This window comes from Neophocaena asiaeorientalis, unplaced genomic scaffold (genome assembly GCF_003031525.2).
Source record: "Neophocaena asiaeorientalis asiaeorientalis breed wild unplaced genomic scaffold, Neophocaena_asiaeorientalis_V1.1 scaffold134, whole genome shotgun sequence".
Lineage (NCBI taxonomy): Eukaryota > Metazoa > Chordata > Mammalia > Artiodactyla > Phocoenidae > Neophocaena > Neophocaena asiaeorientalis.
Genome location: NW_020185339.1, coordinates 32,403,601 through 32,426,199, shown reverse-complemented (window position 1 = coordinate 32,426,199; position 22,599 = coordinate 32,403,601). Strand labels below are relative to the sequence as shown.

General features: G+C 40.4%; 1 protein-coding gene across 1 annotated transcript in view; it reads right to left on the bottom strand.

Moving 5' to 3' along the window:
* Positions 1–16,458, bottom strand: part of DBX2 (developing brain homeobox 2) — a 38,487-nt gene extending 22,029 nt beyond the window's left edge. The window contains exons 1-2 of the mRNA XM_024737116.1: positions 15,731–16,458; positions 1,114–1,209 (exon numbers count right to left, since the gene is read on the bottom strand). Of these exons, the coding sequence (XP_024592884.1) occupies positions 1,114–1,209; positions 15,731–16,130 (496 nt within the window). The 5' untranslated portion in view covers positions 16,131–16,458. The remainder of the gene's footprint in view (positions 1–1,113; positions 1,210–15,730) is intronic.
* Positions 16,459–22,599: the final 6,141 nt, after the last annotated feature.

Here is a 22,599-nt window from a genome sequence, read left to right as displayed (position 1 = left end):
TGCACAGTGAAAAATCGTGGTGAGGTCGCGTGTGGATGAGTCAAGTGAAAGTGACGATTGGTCACGGGTCTGTCACCCATTGTGGCCGGGTCCTGGCCATGTAAAGTGCTCTGTGGGAAAGTATCAGCCCCCTAAAGAGATGCTCAGAAGCTGGCAGCTCATTAAACGGCCAGCATTTGCTGCCTCACTTGTCAGGAATCATTCTATTGAGCAACTGCTCTCCTGAAACATTCATAAAACACATGCAGAGAGGCAACAGGGAATCTGAATTCGCCCGTGATACAGCTCTGGACTTCCACCTGACTCTACCCCTATTTCACTTTTCACCTGACAGAGCTGTTAATCGAATCAATGTTTTCTCTTGGGCAGCTGAGATAAATGCACCCCTCCTCTGGACTTCTTTATCATAAACTCGAATCCTCTGTCTACAGATTCTTAGCTGACCTAGAAATCTCAAGATCAGGGGAACTTTATTTTTTTATTTTCAGTTAGACATGTTTTTTCTTTGTGCGTGTGAGTGTGCGTGTGTGCTCTTCAAGTTTTTGAAAGTTGTCATTCTCCCTCTACCCTGCACACTATTACAATTGTGTAATGTTTGAAAAGTTCTCTTGAAAATGTTTCCTACAACCCTGGTTGGTTTTCTTAAAGATCATAAGAGAAGGTATTTATCTCCTTTTACAATCTTGACAATTTTTGATTATTTTCCATGGATACCTAGTGACTTTCTTGTGTCACATTTTCAGTTGAATGGAAATTTTACACAATTTCTTAGCTTGCTTTCCTTCCTTTCTTCTTCTTTAAATGAGCATTGCTACACGTTTCAGAAAGAGCCAAATGGGTCCCTCTGAGATCTTTTACATCAAATGGAAAATAAGTTGCTTTCCTTGGTGTGTCAGCCCTGGGTTTCAATGCCACTAGAAGCCACTCACAATCGCTCAGTGTGCTGAGGTTCGATAAATCTCTGGAAACCTCCTGAATAGGATCACTGTGATTTTCAGTGAGGAATTATCTCCTTGCCATTGCATTACCAATTAGTTTTCCAGAGCACATTAAATCCTGCTGCTTTGGTTTACAGAGTAACTGAGGCATTGCTGATGAAGTATAAAAACTTACTTGGAAAAGCAGTGGGGGAGGCAGGGCGCCGACAGGACCCACCGCAGCACGACGAGTAGAATGGCGGGGCGCTCAGAAAAAAAGGCTTGGAAGGCGCTGCAGAGAAAGCGTTGATCACACTGATTAGCCATATCTCTTAGACAGTATTCAAAATTCCAATTTCCCCAAAGTCATGGAGTAAAGCACTACATCTTCTGAGGCTTTCGTTAAACTTTTACTGGAATTAAGGTCATTTTAAAGCAGGCTTTACCTGTCAAAGAACTTGCTAAATAATTTAATCAAGATTTGGAAGCTGTGGTGTAAATAATCAAATTATCAAAACCAAACTTAGTCATTCGTTTTCTGTGTAGTTATAAGTAGTAAATATCAAATAGTCCTTTATCTAATATAACCTCGAGCAACACTGCCCAGGAGAACTCTCTGTGATGATGGACATGTCCTCTACTTGCACTGTCTAATATGTATCCACTTGTCACATATGCCACTAAGCACTTGAAATGTGGCTAGTATGTTTGTGTAGCTGAATTCTTACTTTAAGTTCTTTTTAAATTTAAATAGACTCATGTGTCTAGAGGCTTTCACATTGAACAGCACGGCTCTACTGTTTATTTTCAGAAGGTTCTTTGAAATATATAGGATAGCTAGATTCCAAAGTTGATAACAGTTAATTTACTGAGCAATTCCATAACAAAAAGTGGTCTTTCTGATCACTTTTACATGACTCAAAGTATGTGAGAATAGTAACAACATTTACTCTCAAGAGATATCAACCTGAAAGCATTTGTGTTTATAGTATAGGGAGTTGCCATATAATTCTGCTCTTCTCATTTTATTAAACTATTCTATTCAGAACATTTTCAATTCATATACACGGAATAGTTATCATTACTTTTGTAAATAAAGAAATTTTACACTCTGTTCCTCAGTAGATGAAAAATAGCTATAAAGGATGTCACAGAATATTAATGGCTCTTCTTTATTGAGCACTTACTATATGCCAGGCTTTGGTTTAGTACCTTAGATACAACATGTCCTTTAGTACAGTGGGGTTTAATACAATATAAATATGGGTGATATTTCTTTAGGTGGGCAACTTGCTTTTACCATCACATACCCAGCAGAGTGCATGGCACATTCTAAATAGTCAAAAAATGTTCAATAAATGAATGAATAATCTTAAAACTAAGAAATAGGAAATCAGGAATTAACCTCTTCCCTGCTCCCCTGACACACCCTGAAACATAGTATCTTCCATAACAGATGACCTTGAAATCTAGAACATGACTTGAAAATAAATATTTTTACTACTCTCCCTTCATTTTCAATGGAAACTTCTTTCTTTTCTTAATCATATACAGTGAATATTATTTTGCTACAAATACATGTCTTTTTCAAGAACATAGTAATTTCAGACTCATATTTTAACCAACTGATAAGTATGTGTTTATTTTACCAGTATCTTTGAAGGATATATCAAAATAAGTATATATAAGAATTTTATGGTCTCATGGTCCTTAACGTCTTTGAATTGCAAATTAATCCTAATGCAGGGTCTTTTCTATAATATGATGGAAAGTTGTCAATGTCAGTGTTTTTAGTTTTTAAACATCTGGATTTTCAAACAATAAAATGTCTTAATGCTACCTTGAAAATATGGCAATTAAGCAAAGGATGAAAAGGAGACCCACTTTGGTGCTCAGTAAGTTCTATGAAACTTTTAAAAAATTTTCATTGTTATCATAAGTTGTTCTAATACTGACTGAAAAACCATCATAGAAATGATAAATCACTTTATTTGAATTTGACATCTTAAATTATAAGAGTACGGCATTATTTAGGCAGAGTTACATTTTCTAATGTTTCTATGAGTTTATGAAGCACTTTGAAATGTGGAAATACATTTCCCTGTATAAAAGTTACCTCATTATGTCTATTCTCAAGTATTTCTGTTAACTAACTTATTTCACCTCCAAACTAAACACTCCGTAGATAATTCAGTTATGGCTATTGTGCTGTTTGGCATTTTTGAAATTGAGGTAAAAGAAAAAGGCTGAGCCATGTTGCATTTACATACATGTGTGTAAGCATTTATCATGACAGTTGGAAATATACACACAAAAGAAATGTTTTTGTTCAATTTCTAGTGTAGAAAATAAGCACATTAGTGATACTATTAAAAGAACAATGCAGGATATGGACAAATTACAAATTTTACTCTTCTAGCCAAAATGTTTCTCAGTCTAACCCTATGGCCCTAAAATGAAAAAATAAAGAATGTTTTAAAAAATGGATGGTTCATTTGAGACAAGTGTTCAACTAAATTCATTTGTGATGATAAATGAGGTTCTGAGACATAGGATCTTAGTGTTAAATTTAACCAGAAAAGGTTTTAATAGAACAGTTTGTTACAGTGCTCTATATTATCCTATCTAAATATAGTAAAGCTGTAATCAAAATGACATTCTGTCTACAGTAGCAACTCTAGTGGCTAAAGAACTACATGTGACATGACCGGGCTTAAAGTTCCACCGTGTAGCATTTCTTCACCTTTTAAAATCACCTCATTGACACACATATATTTACACAGATTAGTCAATTCCTAATTTCCATACATAATACACCTTGTTGAAGCTGGTTTATGTAGAAATCACTGTGAAATTCCAATTAAGTGCTCCATTTTTTTATGTGCTCCTACTTGGACATAAGTCAAATGCTAATCCCGCTGAGCGTGTGACTGCAGGGATGTCGAACGGTGCGAGGAAATAGCCATTTAAAACAATGTAGTGCGTTAAAAACGTGTGTAACACTTTTAAGTGTTTGTAAACCACATGGTTTTTAAAGTGGTGAGCAAAAACAGAAACTCAAGTGTGATAAAAACAAAGTGACGAGTTAACAGATGCATTAAAACTTTTGTAAACCATTTAAGAACTACCTTGAAGAAGCTCTGAAAAGGGCAGAAAACAAGGCAATTTCAAGCAGATGATATGCATTTCAAAGCCAATCAGTATAATTTAGATGCAGTCACTTTATCATTTATCATCAGAGAAACAATTCATTTTAGGCGTACTGAACAATATTTATGATCATACTATTTACGGAATACCTCCTATACACAGGCACTGGACTGGCTATGCATTTAACACTTGCTATTTCATTCATTAATATTCAACCTCAAATGGGCAAGCATCTGGAATGTGATGATGACTGGTCTCAGCACATTTTTTAAAAGACCAGGGAAACACAGATATTCTGGCACAGTATGTAGCTATTAGCCATGAGGGATAAGGATGTCATGCACACAGACTGCCAGTTATCCAGTAAGAGATGGAACTCAGAAAATGGACATCTCCACATCTCCCCAGCTTTCCATAAGAGAAAAACGAATGGCTTTCCCTATGGCAAAAATGTGCACCGTCAGGTTCTACAGCGTGATGTTAGGTTCCCTGAGCACAACACTTCAGGATACTCCAAATTTTGTATCCTGCCAACAAATCCGCCTTCTGGGTTCTGTGGGAATCTCTTACAAACAAATGACTTAAAATTTCCGGAACAAGACTGTCTGAATCCAAATGACTAAAATCACTTATTCACAGAAAACTTCATGAACTTTTCATTTCTTAATCAGATGTTCTGACTTATTTGAAGACACAGAATCAAACTATCTATTAATTATTTTGAATGTTTAACTAAGATGGGAACTTAGAGGCAACCTAATGGTGAACTGGCCTGGTTTGTTTTCTTTTTAACTTAACTACATGGTTCTGTGACAAAAGCATCCCACAGTCAAGGGTGGTTACAAGCCTAGATACAGAAAAGTTATTTTCAAAATTCTGTTGTCTAGAAAACAAGCAAAACATTTTAAATTGTTTTTTATTATTTTCATTTTTCTTTACCAATGGAGAACAGAGTGTATTTACATGGGGCGAAACCACATTCTTTTTATTGTCATAGCAAACTGTGGTATTGACTGATTTGTGCTGACATTTCAAGGGACGGATCCTAAAGACCACTGATAAAACCTTCAAATAAATTTCAGGAGCTACCGCGACGCTATGCCGACTGGGCAGGGTATTTTAGAAGGACAAGGAGAAACGAGAAAAGGTTCCAAGGTGTCTTACAAAGGCAACCAAAAGGTCAAAAAATACCTCTGGGAAAGAATAACAGAGAATTAAATAATTTCAAAAGGATGGTTTTAATGACCTCCTTCAAGTGCTGGGCACATGGCACCAGGAATAGAGAGATCTAAACCCCTGACCTTGAAATACTACACAATTGAACTCTCGGCAAAAGACTCTAAAGAATGACAACCATCTGTCTTGAGTAGTAAGACCTAAGAAATAACACTTATGAATAAGGTGTGATTTATTTTATCACACAACCTGGACGGAATTCATTTATGTGATTCACGTGCTAACTTGCCTTCCATCACAAGGCTAAGCAAGTTAAGTCATCCTTTACCTTTCTGCTCATCAGAAAACAAGAGAAGTCTGCATTTATCTTTGCCTTGAGTATTTCAGAGACAGCAAAACAAAGGTCTTAATGTTCTAGTACAGTTCATGAGAAGATAAAGCAAATGCAGAGTCTACTTGTTTGATTCTGTCCTTTTAATTCCACGCAAATAATACTTATTGCATATCTATCAAGTGCCACACAATGCACCGTGTGATGCGATGACACAGATTAAAAAAGGATAGCTTCCCTCCCTGGAAGAATTTCTACCTTTAAATGTTCCGTACCTTACAGGTCTGAATCTGCTGATCAAATAAATGAAATACAAATATCTTCATACGCCAAATTCAGTTTTTGTTTTGTTTTGTTTTGTTTTGGTACGCGGGCCTCTCACTGCTGTGGCCTCTCCTGTTGCGGAGCACAGGCTCCGGATGCGCAGGCTCAGTGGCCATGGCTCACGGGCCCAGCCGCTCCGCAGCATGTGGGATCCTTCCGGACCGGGGCACGAACCCGTGTCCCCTGCATCGGCAGGCGGACTCTCAACCACTGCACCACCAGGGAAGCCCCAAATTCAGTCTTGTCCTATAAAATCTGAGGCATTTTCCAAGGCCATGAGATCTAAAAAACATAGTACTGTGTGTTCCCCTAGCCAATGTTTCTCAACCCTGAATACACCTCAGAATTATCTGGAGTGCTTTTCAAAGATACAGATGCCCAGGCCCCACACCAATTGGCGAGGAGTGGGCCCCCTAGTATACCATTATTTTTCAAAAGCTGCACTCATGATTATAATGTATAAACAGGATGAGGCCACTGACAAGAACACAAAAAAATGCCTGACGTGCAGCAGGCACTCAGTAAATGTTAGCCTTTATTCCTACCACTATTATATAAGTTGGGATCGATTCTAAGACAGCATATAAAAAGAAGCAGCATGGTCCACATTTCCACTAAAATATACTATCAAGAACAAAGAAAAGAGTTATCATTGTTAGGAAGCCTTTGTCAAAGAAGGCTTTAAGCAGGAAAAGCATCTTGATCTGGAAACTTGATTTGGAAAGTATTTGAATGGCAAAAGAAGAGAAAGGCATTCCAGGAAGGAAAGGTGGCATGAACAAAAGGAAAGAAGGCAAGGATGATGGTGACACCCAGGGCAGGTTAAGGAGACCAGCCTGACTGCTGGCCCAGGGCCAAAGATGTGAACATTAAGAATGTAGTTGGACACCCCAATGTTCACAGCAGCACTATTTACAATAGCCAAGACACAGAAGCAACCGAAATGTCCATCGACAGGTGAATGGATAAAGAAGATGTGGTGTATACGTATATGTGTGTGTGTACACACACACACACACACACACACACACACACACACAAAATGGAATATTACTCAGCCAAGAATGAAATAATGCCATCTGCAGCAACATGGCTGAACCTAGAGATTATCATACTAAGTGAAATAAGCCAGACAGAGAAAGACAAGTATCATATGATACCACTTATATGTGGAACCTAAAAAAAATAAGATACAAAAGAACTTACTTACAAAACAGAAACAGACTCACAGACACAGAAAACAAACTTATGGTGACCAAAAGGGATAGCGGTGGGGAAGGATAAATTAGAAGGCTAGGATTAACAGATACACACTACTATATATAAAATAGATAACCAACAAAGACCTACGATATAGCACAGGGAACTATACTCAGTATTTTGCAATAATCTATAAGGGAAAAGAATCTGAAAAAAAATATATATATATATGTATATGTATAACTGAGAAAAAAAAGAAGGTGGCTGGAGGAGCTAAATGCAATTGATGGAATGAAGGTCTTGAAGGACAAACTAAATATTTTTATTTGATCTGATAGTCAAATGGGGATAATTAAGGTTTTCCTAAATAGCTTGATGATATGATGAAAGCTACATTAAAAAAAAAATCACCTGGCAGTAGTGGATGGGCTGTAGTGGAAATATACAGGGGCTAAATGGAAGGATTCTACTGTGGTCACATGCTGCATGGCAAGAGGTAATGACCAGCTGTTTGGACACTCCCACTAGCATCTTTTCTGTCCTCACAACACCAACAAGGGGGTGGGGTCTGGCTTTTCCTCAACCTGTGGGGTTCTAGTTCATTGCAATTATCAAAAGTAGTCCCTTTCCCTTCAAGGAGTCTTCATTAGACAGCTGCCTCTCCCTTCAAGGAGTCTTCATTAGACAGCTGCCTCTCCCTTCAAGGAGTCTTCATCAGACAGCTTCCAAAAAATGAGCAAAATTTGAGGAAATCCCTTGCTCTTTTTATTATAAAGTCAGTGTCACAGAAGAGAATACCATGGCAGAACAGTACCTGTAGCTCTCAAAACTCTAAAATCCTCAATAAAGGCTCCTTGAGTTCCCAGCTCTACCACCATATGTGATTAATTCCTGGCACACTTTAAATGGTTGCAAATTATTTGGCACTCCTCCCACTGAGAGCCATCTCTATTTCCCCTTCTCTTGTATTTGGGATATAGTCTTGCTGCCTTGTTTGACCAACGGATATGGAAGAAGTGACATTCTGGAACTTCCAAGGCTAGGCTGTAAGAAGACTTACAGCTATTGCCTGGGTTTCCGGGAATGTTGCTCTTAGAACTCTGCCTTTCAGAACCCAGGTGCCATGGTATAAGAAGCTCCAGGCCCTTGGAAAATCCAAGTGTGAATGCCGGAACAGCTCTAGTTGAGCACCCCATCAGCAGCCAGCATCCCTGTCAGCCAAGCGAGTCAATAGACATCCATCTTGGACATCCAGCCCAGCTGAGCCCTCAGATGATGGCAGCCCCAGCTGACCTCTAATTGCAATGAGATTCCAAGTGAGAACCACCCAGCTGCACCCCGCCGGTCCACAAAACCATGAGAGAAAATAATAAATTGTTCCTTTAAGCCTCTAAGTTGTGAGATGGTTTCTTCACAGCAATACCCCTTTTCCAGTATGTATTTTACTTATGGTGGAAGGGTGGAAAGCTGTCCTTCACATCTTTCCCTGTATGTTGTCAATGGGCTCTTGAGGTATGTGGCTGAAAGTCAAATGGTGAGCCTAACATCTGTGCTCATTTTGAAATGAGGCTCAATGCAGTTACGTGAATTGCTTAGGGTTATATCATCAGTAATTTAAAGACCTTAGATGTGAATCTAGACTTTAAAATTAAAGAAATACTGCTAAAACCAGCTCAGAAAACTATACATTCTTTTAAAATTGACTCAATTTGCCATTTATGCTTTGGAAAAGGTTTTGGCAAACTTTCACTATAAAGGGCCAGATAGTAAATACATTAGGCTTTGCAGGCCATGTGGTCTCTGTTGAAGCTGTTCAATGTGTAGTGTGAAAGCACCTATAGAAAATACGTAGACAAACAGAAATGACTCTGTTCCCACTTTGAAGAATCTGACTGTCTTTTGGTTTCAGACCCAATCTAACTCTAGGGTAGGTTCAACACACCTAAACTCAATCCAGTCCTAGGTTAGTCTATTAAAAAAATTCACCAGCAGTCATGGTTTTTATTCTCTTTAACATACATAAATCTTCTCAAAGAGTAATTCCTCCACATATTTTAATTTTGAAAGTATTAGGGATTTAAATCTTTAAGGAACAAGGAATTTTGAGACTTCTCAAGAGGACTGGTATAAATGTATATATTGTATATTCTGTTTCTGATGGCCACTTAGAACTAATGAACTCAAGGCTGTTATGGCATGCGTGGTACCTGAACACGTGAAAGAAAAGGGAAAAACCTAGTTCATCTTTGGAATACCTATAAACAAGAAGGCAATTAAATATTCAGCAATATATAGAAAAAGACCGATGTTTTTTTCCTTTCCTTTTCCCCATGCTTTGTTTGATTCTGAAACAAAAGTCTAAAAACTTATAGAGGCTTCCTGATCTTTGACTTTAGAGAATTTTAGTGCCTTAAGTTTACTGTTCGTATAACTTACAAAAAGAGTGTGCCCCTGAAATACTCCTAACTAATAGCTGGCTGACAAAATAATAACATTATTAAAGATAAAATCAGTTATGGTAACTTTATACAAAGTGATGAATCACTCAGCATTGCCAAGTCAAGCATTGACTAGAGGCTAAAAAGAATGAAAGGGAGAGATTTCATTAAAAGTGGAAACATTACTGAAAGTAAAATAAAATATTTTTGGAATAAAATATACAAGGGTCTGGTAAGCATATTATACGTTAAGGCAAAAATCCAATTTCTTACTAAGAAAGTTTAAAATGGAAGCATGATCTAATGAAGTCTTTAAAGAAGGATTCTAACAAGCATTCCTGGATAAAAATCATATTGTTTCTTTCTACAGTTTGCCTTTTTATTCCTGACAGACTCTAGGTGCATCTGAATGAAAACAAAATGATTAAAAATTGTTTTTAATTTAACATTTTTTTTAATTTTAAATTTTAAAAAATTGTTTTTAATTTGACTTAAAAATTGTGTACCTTCACTGTGGAAAGAAAAATGACAGTAATTAAGGTAAAAAACTTTATTTAGGGCCTCTGTTAACCCAAGATTAAGTGGACAAACACTGTTTTAAGAGCTACAAATCAAGCCTCCCCAAAAGGTATAAAATGGATTCTAAAATTATGGGAGATATCAGCAAGAGAAATAGTGTGGTGGAAAGTAGGTTGAGGAGAAAATAAGGTATTTACCCCCCCAACTCTAACATAAAAACACATTTCTTATGCAAAATATTTGATAATCCTATTGATTAATGACTTATAAGACTTCAGAAAAACCTTATAAAGCAAGGTTACATAGAAATATGAAATAAATGGTAACTTATCAGTGACTTTTTTTATGAATCCAACAAAAACCTTACATTATGACTTCAAATTATAGAAGTTAAAAACTAAATCGAAATAAGCAGGATACCAAACAAATAAGATCTGCCCCAGGAATTCAGACACATTATAAACTAGTCTCACAACATGATCCAATGGCTGATTTGTTAACTCTTAGAGTTTGAGAATTAAGAAATTTATGACTCAAAAAAAAAAAAACCACACATTTGTTTAAATATTTGAAAGACGATAACATTTTTGCTTCTGTAAAAACTTTCATAGCAATGAAGCTAAAAGTATTTTATGAACACAGCTATTACTTATGTTGCTTCCCTTACTTTCAACTTGATACCATCTCTATCATCGTTCAGCAGCAAAACTAACCGTAAGATGTCTTCTTATAGCAAAAAGAGACTTTTTCTGGTGGGCACAAGAACAGGATGGAGGCGGCACACTCCAAAAGGAATACAACGGAGTCTAATGCACAGCATGGGGTCCCACATCTGAGCCACACTGATGGCAAACAAAAGTAGCTAAAAATCACTGTTGCCAATTCTTTTACGTTGCCCACAACATATGACATCCTTTGGCTTCCTGACACGACCCTGAACCCACTGGAGCCTACATTTACTTCTGCATAAATCCGTACGCAATTTTCTGGGCATTCAAACCACTGTGCCTCTTAAAATAATCCTCAAATTCCTAAAGTGAGTAAGAGTTAAGGGAGAAATTCTAAAATGTTCCTACTTGCCTACTGTATTTACTCCTATTTGATTATTAAACCTCAGTAATAAAGCTTCAATACGTGTTAACAGATTGAAATTTCCTGCTGTTAAAGCAAAGTAGAGAAGCATATTTTAGGGATTGGGAGAGGGATAGGTGCTAAAGTGAGAGGCAAATAAAATGCACATAAATTGCTACCCTTTTGTAATTCCAACTCAGACATTATTTTGGAGGGAGTGTGGTTTTCTCAATCTGAACCAGAAGTAAAAGGACTGTCTCTTAATCCTACTGGTTCTCGTCACTGCAAGAACTTCCTGAACCTGAAGTTTATGAACTTGGGGACCATATAACAATTTGTTCATAGCTGATTCCTCATGAACTATGTAAAAGTTATTAATATCTTCATATATACAACAGTGAGAGGCCCGCGTACAGCAAAAAAAAAAAAAGTACAGGTGTAGTAAGAATATTGTTTGGTATTATCTACAAATTCCACCAAAGGATGTTTGGGGTGATAGCCTGAGCAAGGAACTACCAGCATGGGTCCCATCATTACCCTTTTCTGGATCCCCCCATTCTCTTTGTCCTGGTTCTGGGTCAGTATCATCAATAGGCAAGATCCTGTGACTTTAATTTGCCAAAACAAACCTAGAGCATAGCGTCAGCAAAAATAAATGACAAACTCCAGCTTCATAAATCAAATCGCAGTCTTCAGCTGGACTGGAATCCCCACCTGGAGCACAGATTCATCTTCTTCTCCCTCTCCAAAGTGCCTAAGATGTAAGAGAAGCTATTTTATGTCACACTTTCAGGGTATCTCGGTGAAAGCGGATAAAACTACCAGTTGGAAAAAAAACATAAGTGCAAGTAGTTTAAGACAGAGTCAAGGATTAACAGGTCAAGAGTAACTGGCACTGTGAGGTGGACAAGAAACTCAGAGTGCACGTGACACATTAATTCACAGCCCTACAGGGGTACCAGAAAAAAATACTATGGATCTGGTTCCATTTCTCTACTACATAGTACAACCTACTCGACAAAATTACTTTAAAAAAAGAACAGTTCAATTCAACCATTCAGAATAAACATTTGCTTTCTAATCCTTTTATATGCAGCCCTAGGAGTAGATTTAATAATCACTAAATTATATTCAGGAAATTATCTTCACTTCAAACACTTTCTAAAATGTTTAACATAACAAATGTTACTGAAAAGCAAGGCTATTTGTTCCACTTACTTTGAAGAAAATTGGTGGCATAACTAAGAGAAATTTTAAATTTTCAGCTTTTTACATTTCAGGACCCTCTTTAATATACAAAAACATGGATATTTAAATCTAGCACAATAGCCACCAAGTAATGAAATTAATGAACTTCTGGGGGAGGATCTCTGATGATTAGGACTTACTTGAAAAACCTGGTTTCATTAATAAACTATAATATCCAAAATTCTTTTTTTCACATACAACCCCTGGAGGTGAATCTACTCAACTACCTATTATTACACTAAACATGCTCCTTTCAAACTTCGAAGAATGCCCTCTGATTTTTTAAGTTTTTAAACTACTCTATATATACAACTTGACAACACACAGCTATGGAATGTTCCTTTGCTTGCTCTAAATACTTAAAGGCTTGCCAGTTTTCAGGGATGAAGTACTATATTCTCTGTCAAAAGCTAAACTTTCATCCATAATCTGTAAACCTGTGTTACTGTCACCACCTTTCAGACACGTTAACAAGATGAAGGGGAAGGCCAATTTCTTTCCTTATGGGCTCAGATATAAGATCCCAGTCTGATTTATTATTGTGATACATGCAATTGGTTATCCCGTAAGCCCTCATTAGTTTTCTCACATTCGATGAAAGACTAATCCAAGGAATATGGAGATTTGGGGCAATTTTCTTCTCTTTCACAAGACCACAGATGTTTAAACTGATACTTCAGACAAAAACAAAATTAGGAAGTGGAATAATCTTTGTAGGAAAAAATTGGCCTATTATGAGAATTAAAGCAGCTAACAATTATGAAAATGCTTGGTAAACCATAAAGTAGGACAGAACATGGACTATAAGCTTCACAGGGGCAGAGACAGTCATCTGTTTTGTTCACTCATTATCCCAATGGCCTGGAACAGTCTGAACACATGGGAGACAGTCAGTAAGCATTTGCTGAATGAATGAACTATATGGTATAATTAATAGTGGTTAACAAAAATAATGAAGCCGAAATGCATGCAGTGGCATAAATCCTCTAGTTAAATGGTGCTGTCTTTCACCAATGCCCTTAAAAAGAACTCCGGGGTTTTCTTATTCAACATCTAGACTGGTGCACTCAACAAATTAAGTTGAGAAAAAAATGAGTAGTCAAATCTTATTTGACTACCGAAATCATTAAAAATCACATTTTGTGATCCACTCCTAAGTTAGTGTCTAAAGGATTAGAACTGGTTGTTCACTGATGTTTCAGAAAGAAGTATTTTATCGTTCTGAAAACAGTAGCTTTTCTAAATCTCCTTTCTACTCTTTACAGAACGTCAATCACTATTTCATCCTCATCTAATTTTCAGGTGATAGCTAACATTGTCAGCACTCATTATAACTTCATAATTCTACACAGTACAAAAGAATTTCCACATTTGGTAGGGCAAGAATCTGTCATTTAAATAAAACTGGAGCACAGTTCAGAAAGCTATATTCTCTGTCAAAAATTTTTTTAAATGTTTTTAAGCAGCATATTTGTGGGCACAATTTTATGGGGTTCTAATCTTAAGATATTTTTTGAGTTTCAAAAATTAAATGCACTCTTCACAAGAATGAGTTTTTTGAAATAAAAAGTTATTTGTTCAAATAAAAATTAACCTAGGAAAACAGCAAATCTTCAATAAGGACTGAAAAAAAATTAGGAAAAATATAGGCTTAAGCTATATGAAAATACTTCAAAGTGAAATTTAAGTTCTTATACTCTCAATTATTCCAAAAAGCATTTTTGCATTTTGATACTTTAATAAGTGTACAAGAATGAGTATGTTCTTGAAAATAAAAATAATGTAGTTAGGAAACCCTTTACTCAATAATTGTAACATCTTGAATGAAAATGAATAGGTATACAAAATTATTTTTCAGTTATTGAAATGTCTGCATTTGATTTGCATTTGGTTTACTTAAATTTAACCTGTAAAATCTACAAAGGTTAAAATTAACTTTTTTGAGGAGCCAGTCATGATCAAGAGCAACTTAAGAATTCTTGAAAAACACTTCTATGAACACAATGGCAAACCACCAAAAGTTATACAAATCACCAAATCTTCTTGAAAATGTTATTTTTATGAGTCATTATTTACCAGCTCTTGTCTACACGAACCTGCTTTACACGTTTCTAATTTTCCTAATACTTCAAAAAGAACAGAGTGGCTCAAATTTCCAAGGCACATAAACTTTGTCTTGTCTTAACTGTACTTGTTCCTCTCCCAGGGTACAAAAAGGCTGCCTAGAATTTAGGTTTTACACTATGTGAATGAGACCGGTGCTAATATAATTATATTTGTTCCATTCTGTTAGTAACCATTTCAAACTGAGAGACCAGGACAGGTTCTAAACATGTTCAATTCTATAAAGCCATTAGCAATAAATTTGATTCGGCAGTTTGGTGGGACAATGAAATCTGCTGAAAAAGCGTCTATTAGTCATTCTGGACAAACCCACCGGGATTTAAAGAATGAGTTAAGATCGTCAAAGGACGCAAGCCAAAAAAAAATTAATCCACTGGATCTCAGTTTTTGAGTCTCTAAGAGGCTTCCCCTTTCTCGCTGCCAATTTCGGCAGCCCCTCCCGTAAGCTTTAGCTAATATATTGACTAAACTGTCCGCATCCTCTTCCCAGTCACGACACTTAGGTTTTATTCGGGAATTAAAACAAGCAAACCAAAACTGCCCTTCTTTTGGTAAATTCTCATTTATTGGCGAACTTCCTACTCCAGGTGCCAATTAGGCTGTTCCAGCTCAGCACTAAGAAAAAGCCAGCCTCGATTTTCTTGCGTCTCAGTGATCCAAAACGTTAAGAGTGAAGAAAGCCAAAACTTTGCGCAACTCTTTTTCCAAAGATCTCTGCGCGCGTTCTGCAACCGCCTCGACCGTCGCAACGGTTTGAAGAAGCAAAAGCCCCCAAAGCGGGCCGAGCGAGGCTCTCCAAGCCAAGAACTTTCCAGGGAACGGGTGTCGCAAGGCCTCTGGGACAGGAGCGGGCAGGTGGAGACGCTGAACTTGGGAAACCCCGTGAAACTGGTCCTGCGAACCCAGAGATCTCAGGACCGGGGCTGCCCTTTCGGATAATGCCAGGAGGTGCCTCCAGAGTTTCTTCAAAAAGGCCTTAAATTCAAGGCAGCCCTACCACTTGTAGAAAGAGGGGACGGAGAGGAGGCTGGTGGTACGCGAAGGAGTGGAAAATCACAGTTAGTGGTGGTACCCTCCTCACCCCCGAGGCGGCATCTCCACCGAATCTCTAGATGCTCTCGAAAGGTCTAGGCCCGGGCGGATTCCTGCGCACTAGGGCCGGCGCGCCCAGGTCTCGGGATCCACAGGCCAAGAAGCGCCGCGCGCAGCTGGGAAGGGGAAAGCGGACTCACCTGGGGTTGATGGCTGGAAGGCACAGTCTCGGTCCGCCGGAGCCCGGCTCGGCAGCCTGGCGCCGTCCGCCGAGGGGCTGAGCACTTGAAACGCCCACCGCGTGCCGTAGAGCGCCCCGCTGGGGCTGACTGGTTCTGCCGCGGGGCACAGCTTGAGCGGAACCGGGCTGGCAGGCAGTGGCCGGACCTGAGCGCCCGCGGCGAGAGTTGCTGCCGGGCCGTGGGGCGGGGGCGGTGGTAGCCTGTGCGGCGGGGCGCCCCCAGCCCGCAGCAAGTTCTCGATCAGGAAACTCTTGCCCAGGTTGCCGAAGCCCGGCGCGGCGGGGAAGTTCAGCAGAGCGGAGGAAGCCACCACGTCCCAGTAGGCGCCGGCATGGGCCGCCACGGCGCTCGGGAGCATGGTGCGGCGCCCCGGACCGCTGCGCGCCCGCTTCCGGACCCGCGCCCCGCGCGCCGCCTCCCGCAACGCTGCAGCGCGCTCAGCCGGGAAAGGAGGCGAGAGCACCGCGGACGCCGGCGGGTAGGGAGAGATATTATTTTCTGGGCTGGGCGGTTTTTTAAAGGAGGGGAGGAGTGAGTGTGGGAGGGGGGAGCTGTGCGTTTCCCCTGCCCGCGGCGTTGGCTCTGGGGGCGCCGGGGGCGTCCCTCCCGCCCTCTATGCAGATTCAGACTTTTTTTTTCTTCTAGAAGGCTGGAAGGTGTGTCCAGCCCATCCATTCATGTCACCCGGCCCACAAAGTGACAGACGCGGCCAACAATAAGGGCAACCCCGAGAGTCCGAGCTTTGGCAAGGGGAGGGGACGCGTAGCCGGAGGAGACGGGAGTGGAGGCGACGGGAACCGGGAGCTTGCCCCCTCCCAGCAGCCAGGCCCCGGCCCTCTCTAGGGAGCCAGCGCTGCCCCGGGGGCGCCAGTGCGCGTGGACAGCCTCGCGGTGCGCCCTGAGCGCGGGCGGCGCTCTCACCTGGAGAGCGCTCGGCGGACCACCTGTGGGGCGACCCCTGGCTGTCCCGTGTTGGTGTCACTTCAGGGCATCCAGGGGAGGAGAATGGGAGTCATCAGTGTCTTGAAGGGCTTTAGTCATCAGAGAAAGCCACACGTGTTACTGAGACTTGTGGTGGTACAGATGAAAAGGTACTTTTTCAAGAATGGGTTTGTTCGCGTATTAAATGTGGCCCCTGTTTGTTTTTAAGAGGAAAAGAAATGTTTTTCTTGAAGACCTTTTAAGAAATTTCTCAGGTTCCAGCAATTCATTTCCAGTGACTTTTTAGTAAGATTTGACTTAGGAAGCACTCAAGAAGAGGTGATCTAATAAATTTTGATCTAGAAAAGGGGATCTTGGTTGGAGTTGGTTAAATGGCAAACAACAGATGCTTGAGTCCAAAACCCGGGAAGAAAGCCACCACCAAACCAAAGGTGGCTGGGGCCTCCTCAGAGACCCGGGTGTGAACACTGAACTCCTTAGAATTATAGTTGCTCTTTTTCCTTTTTTTCCCTAGAATTGTGGGTATTTTCAATTTATTGACAGTCTGCCAGATAGAGACTGGACAGGTGAAAAAAAGCATGTGTGTCATTAAAAGTTCTGGTTAACCACAAGGCAACCTCACTTTTAAAATTTATTTATTTTAAAGTTATTTATTTATGGCTGCGTTGGGTCTTGGTTGCTGCGCGCGGGCTTTCTCTAGTTGTGGTGAGCGGGGGCTGTACTTCATTGTGGTGCGCAGGCTTCTCATTGCGGTGGCTTCTCTTGTTGCGGAGCACAGGCTCTAGGCGTGTGGGCTTCAGTAGTTGTGGGACGCAGGCTCAGTAGTCGTGCCTTACAGGTTCTAGAGGGCAGGCTCGGTAGTTGTGGCGCGTGGCCTTAGTTGCTCCGGGGCATGTGGGATCTTCGCAGACCAGGGCTTGAACCCGTGTCCCCTGCATTGGCAGGCAGATTCTTAACCACTGTGCCACCAGGGAAGTCCCAGCAGCCTCATTTTGCTCATGACTGTCTATGTCAATGGAGTGTCTATGTCAACTGTGACTTCTCTGTCAGTTCACACTTCCCACTACCACTCTCCTGTGCAAATTTCGATGCATTTATTTAGAGTACAGTTTTTAAAGGATGTCTGCAAAGTTTGGGGTCACATGTATAGTTTTACTCTTTACCCTAAGAATAATTTTGCCCCTAGCTTCCATTTACTTAAAAGCTGGCTGGAGTTGCCAGGTTTGTGAGATAAATTTCCACTTGAAAATTCACCTGGTGGATTTGTGTTTCATTTACACTTGGTATGTCCAAAGATTTTTAAAGGTCCACCCTTTCCCGCTGCTGCCAAATGGGAGAGAAGTTTCTGGCAAGGCTGGTGCGTGTTACTAATATTCATTCACTTATTGATTTAATCAACATACCTTTACAGAGCATTTCATGTATATTGAGCACTTGTGGTGGTCCTGGGAATACATAAAGTAAAGAAAGATCTTGTCGTTGCCTTGTAGTTCACAGCCTGGTGAGGGAGAAAAACAAGTAACATCTTGTAATTTGGAGAGAAAACTGTGAGAAAACTTCCAGAAGTCTCCCCTAAACTGAGTCCTAAAAAGTGGACCGTGGTTGAGGATAGGATGTGAAGTAGTAACCTTTGAGATTAGCAAGGAATAGAGAGATTACATCATCGCTGCCATTCCTGTATCATAGCCACCATTTATCCAGTGTTTACATTTATCCAGTGTTTACATTTAGACAGGTATAGCACTAAGCACTTTACACATTTTAACTTGTTTATCTCCACAATAATCTTATAAGGTTGGTGCTATTGTTATCCCAGTGTTACCATGGGGCCCAGAGAAATTTAAGTAACTTTCCTAAAGCTGCACAGCTACCAGAGGGATAAGGCTGAGACACAATTTAAACTGGATGATTCCAAAGCCTTGGAACCTTTAAGTTCAAGTGTCACCCTCTCCACAAACCTGATTTGCCATGCTAAATGGTGTTGCCTGGCCGTTCGAAGAGGGGCTGAAAAACAAGTATTCCTTTTTTTTTAGTGGAACGTGACAGTGAAGATTTGAGCAAAGAAACTATTGGGTCAGCCAACTTGCCACAGACAGATAAGAGGCAACTGGAGAAATCCAGACACAAGATGATGTGGAATTTAATAAAGTTAATTGTAAGAAAATGGAATGGAGGAGATAAATATTGTAATGATTGAATCAATAAGACTGGATAATGCAGTTCTCAGTGGGGGGGTGACCCCCTCCCCAGGGGACATTTGGCAATGTCACAACTATTGGTTGTCACAACTTGGCGGGGGGGCAGGGGTTAGCTACTAACACCTAGTAGCTGGAATCCAGGGATGCTGTTAAACATCTTGTAATGCACAGGACAGCTCCCAGCCCGAAATGTCAGTAGTGTGGTGGCTGAGAAACCTCAGCTATAGAGGATAAGGGAAGAGTATAGGATCACTTCTCTGGTTTTCTGGTTCAGTGACTGAGCAGATGCCCACTTATCAAGATGGGGACTTGTAAGAGGAGGAGGAGTTTTACATGGGGGTATGAACAAAAGGATGGAGATAGATGTTCTGGTTGTTTATGAAATCTTTGAGGGAGAATAATGTAGTGAAAAGGGAAGTGAGTCAGGAGATAGATGCTGGGGGATACCAACATGGAGGGATGGAAAAAAGAAAAGGAGATGTGAAGGAGACTGAAAAAACAATCAGTCAAGATTTGAAGACAGAAACCAGGAGAAAATGGTAGACGAGGGAGAGACAGTTTCAGAAAACTGTGAATGGCAAGCTTTGGTAAAGAACTGCTGTATTCTCAGCAGTTTCTTCTTCCAGCTGGACAAAAGCCACAGTGCATTTCCCAGCCTCCCCTGCAGGCTGTGTATGGCCGATGGAGTAAGAGGGGAAGTGATCTATTTCTCCTCTAGGGCTGTCCCCTGCTAACAATCCACACAGTCCTCTGCACTCTTTGCTCTTCAGCCGCCGGATCAGAGGTCCAGCTGAGGACCCGAGGTCCCCAGGGCATGGTGGAGCCACAAGGTGAAAGGAGCCTAAGTCCCTGCATCACCCTGGAAGGCCAGTGACCATGAATATCTCCATGAGTAAATTATGACATAAGCAAAAAGTAAACCTTTATTAGCTAATGCCATTAAAATTCAAAGAGTTGATTTCCACAGCATATCCTCACATACCTTAGTTAATATGCAACTCTGTAAATGCTTCAGACCAAAAAAATACCTTAATTCTAAGTGACTAGGGCAAGAGGCTTTTCATGGGGAGCAGGAGAGGCAGAAATCAGTTTGTGGATGATTGAAGGTCAACAGAAGATAGGAAAGTAGAGATTGAAGAAACATGAGGGAAAAGCTAAAGGGAGTCATGGGTTAAAAGAAGAGATGAATATATCTATACGATGAGAAAAAAAGAGGTGCTACAGACAGGAGGCTGAAGGTTCAAAAGAGGTGGGGCTGTGTGATGGAACCAAGAGAGGCTATGAGCCCAGCACAGGCTGGGTGGGCTCGCTCTTTCCTGGTAAAGCAGTGTTCCAGGCCCCAGGCCCATTCTTACGCAGCCAAGTGGGCGATGATAAAGACTGCCTTTCCCAACAGTTATCTTTATGTTCAGTTAACACCAGACTTCTTTATTTAGTTCAATGAACATTACAAATTATTTTTCAGGAGATCAATAAGTGGCGTTTAAGATGTGGAGGGAAGCATTCCACCTTTATGTGAAAGCCTTTAACCTCCAGAATGGAGCCCAAGGCTTAATTCTGAGCCAGGCCTGTGCTTAGCCACTGACTTCGAGAACTCATTTCCTAAACCCAACTAGGGTTAGCAGCATCCCAGGACTAGAACACTGTCACATTTCCTCAAGCAGATCTCTCTTAGAGGATGTGACCTTGAAAGGGCCAAGAGCTGGACATTATTGAGCTTCCAAAACCTATTATATGACTGTCTCTGTACCCGCTTGCACATAAATGTTTAAGTGCGTCCTAGAATTCAGTCTGACACTTGCTTCCACACCTAGTGGTAGTGGGGTTATGGGAATGGCTCTATATGCCTTAATTTGCTTAACCAGTTGTTAGAAGCTACTGATATTTATGAAAAAGAACCTAATAATTGAGAATGCACAAAGAGGCTCAGCCCATTTTGCTATATAGAATTTTCATTCCTTAAAGAACCACCTTGGCCTATGCTAAGATCCGGTCCAAAAAAAAAAAAGCATCATGACAAACTTAAATGACTTCAGGGTCAGATGGGTAAAACCTATGGGATAGCCCGGTATAAAATAATGAGCGCGAGTTAGCTAGTAAAGAAGGGTGGGAGGGGGAGAGGAGGAGAGGAGGGGAGAGAGCCTGTAGGGAAAAGTGTAGGCTGAGACCTATTTTGTCATTAAGCTGGAGAAGTAGGCTGGGGCCAGATTGTGCCTTGTATGCAGCACTCAGGATTTTGGACTTTGTCATTAAAGCAACGAGATGTGCATAAGAAAAGAAATTGTAACTGTGTGTTGATGGATGTTAACTAATCTTATTGTGGTCATCATTTTGCAATATCAAATGGTTGTGTTGCATACCTAAAGCTAATATAGTGTATGTCAGTTGTATCTCAATAATGTCTGTCAGTTGTATCTCAGTCTCTGCATTGAGATACGATCTCCTATATGCATTTTAAAAGACCACTTCTGTGGTACGGAGGCTATGCTAAGATTTGGAGAAAACTGGGATTGGAGACCATTAAAGTCATCCAGGTAAGAGGTCCCAGGAGTTTGGACTGGGTTTGTGGCAATGATGATGGGGTGAAGCAGGAGAATTTGAGAGCTATCTAGAAAGTATCTGTGAATTTAGAGTCTGAGGAAGTCTTGTCTCTCCGTAAGGAACCAGTATGCTGAGTTTTATCAGACCGTGAGAACTATATAGCCATTGTGTTTCCTGATGTGTTTTGAATGCCAAGAAGTTGAGCTAATTTTAGAGTTCAATGGCAGTAACTCCCTTAGCCTGCCTTTCCCTCATCCCCATCCTCTCCTTAGCTCACTTTACATCTTTTATGTTTATTTTAATGTCTCTGTTATATGTGTATCCATTTAGTGTGTCTCTTCAAATCCTTTAAGTGGTAAACAGATACAACAAAGTATATCTTTTTTTTATTTTAAACTCGCATGCTTAACAATAGTTCCATTAAGACCTGGACCTCTGTAATGGAGTCTGAAGAAGCTCTTCCCACCCCTCCATGATCAGCAGAATTCTTCTTTTTGAGCAGGAGAGTCTCTGTGCTTGGGGGAGAGAGAAGCCTTCTCATAGCCCTGGTAATACAGACACTGGATGAAGTCCGGGATGAATTGCTGACCTCTCGTTGGCAGCCTCTGAGCACCTGCTCCAACAATCAGACATCTTTTAAAAGGAGATGCAATTGTGAGGAGCTAGGCTCTGTCCTCAACTTAAAGGAGAAGATTCAGGAACCCTTTGTATCCCTTTTAGTAACCTTTAAGTCTGGCTGGTGCAGGGTTACTCAGGGAGAAACAAATATTTCCCATTAACTGCTAACTGTGTAGATTCTCTCCATAGCCCAGCACACACTCACGACTCAGAGCCTTAGGCAGATTACATTCCTAATCCTTGAATTAGAGGAAAAAAATATTTTAAAGAAAAATAAAGGAATATGTTAAGAGTTAGGCATATTCAACCACTTCAATAATCATTACTCAGTTGATTTCCGTACAGTTCTCTTCTTTCCCAAACATTCTCCCACTCCCTCGACCCCATCTCATCCCATATACTCTCGGGTCTCTGAAATACATTCTAAAAATCTGGCTCACCTCTGAAATATGTTCTCAGTGTTGACCTGGCAGGACTCATGCTCCGATTGTCCTACTTTTCCTGCACATGTCTTTCCTGGCTGGCTCT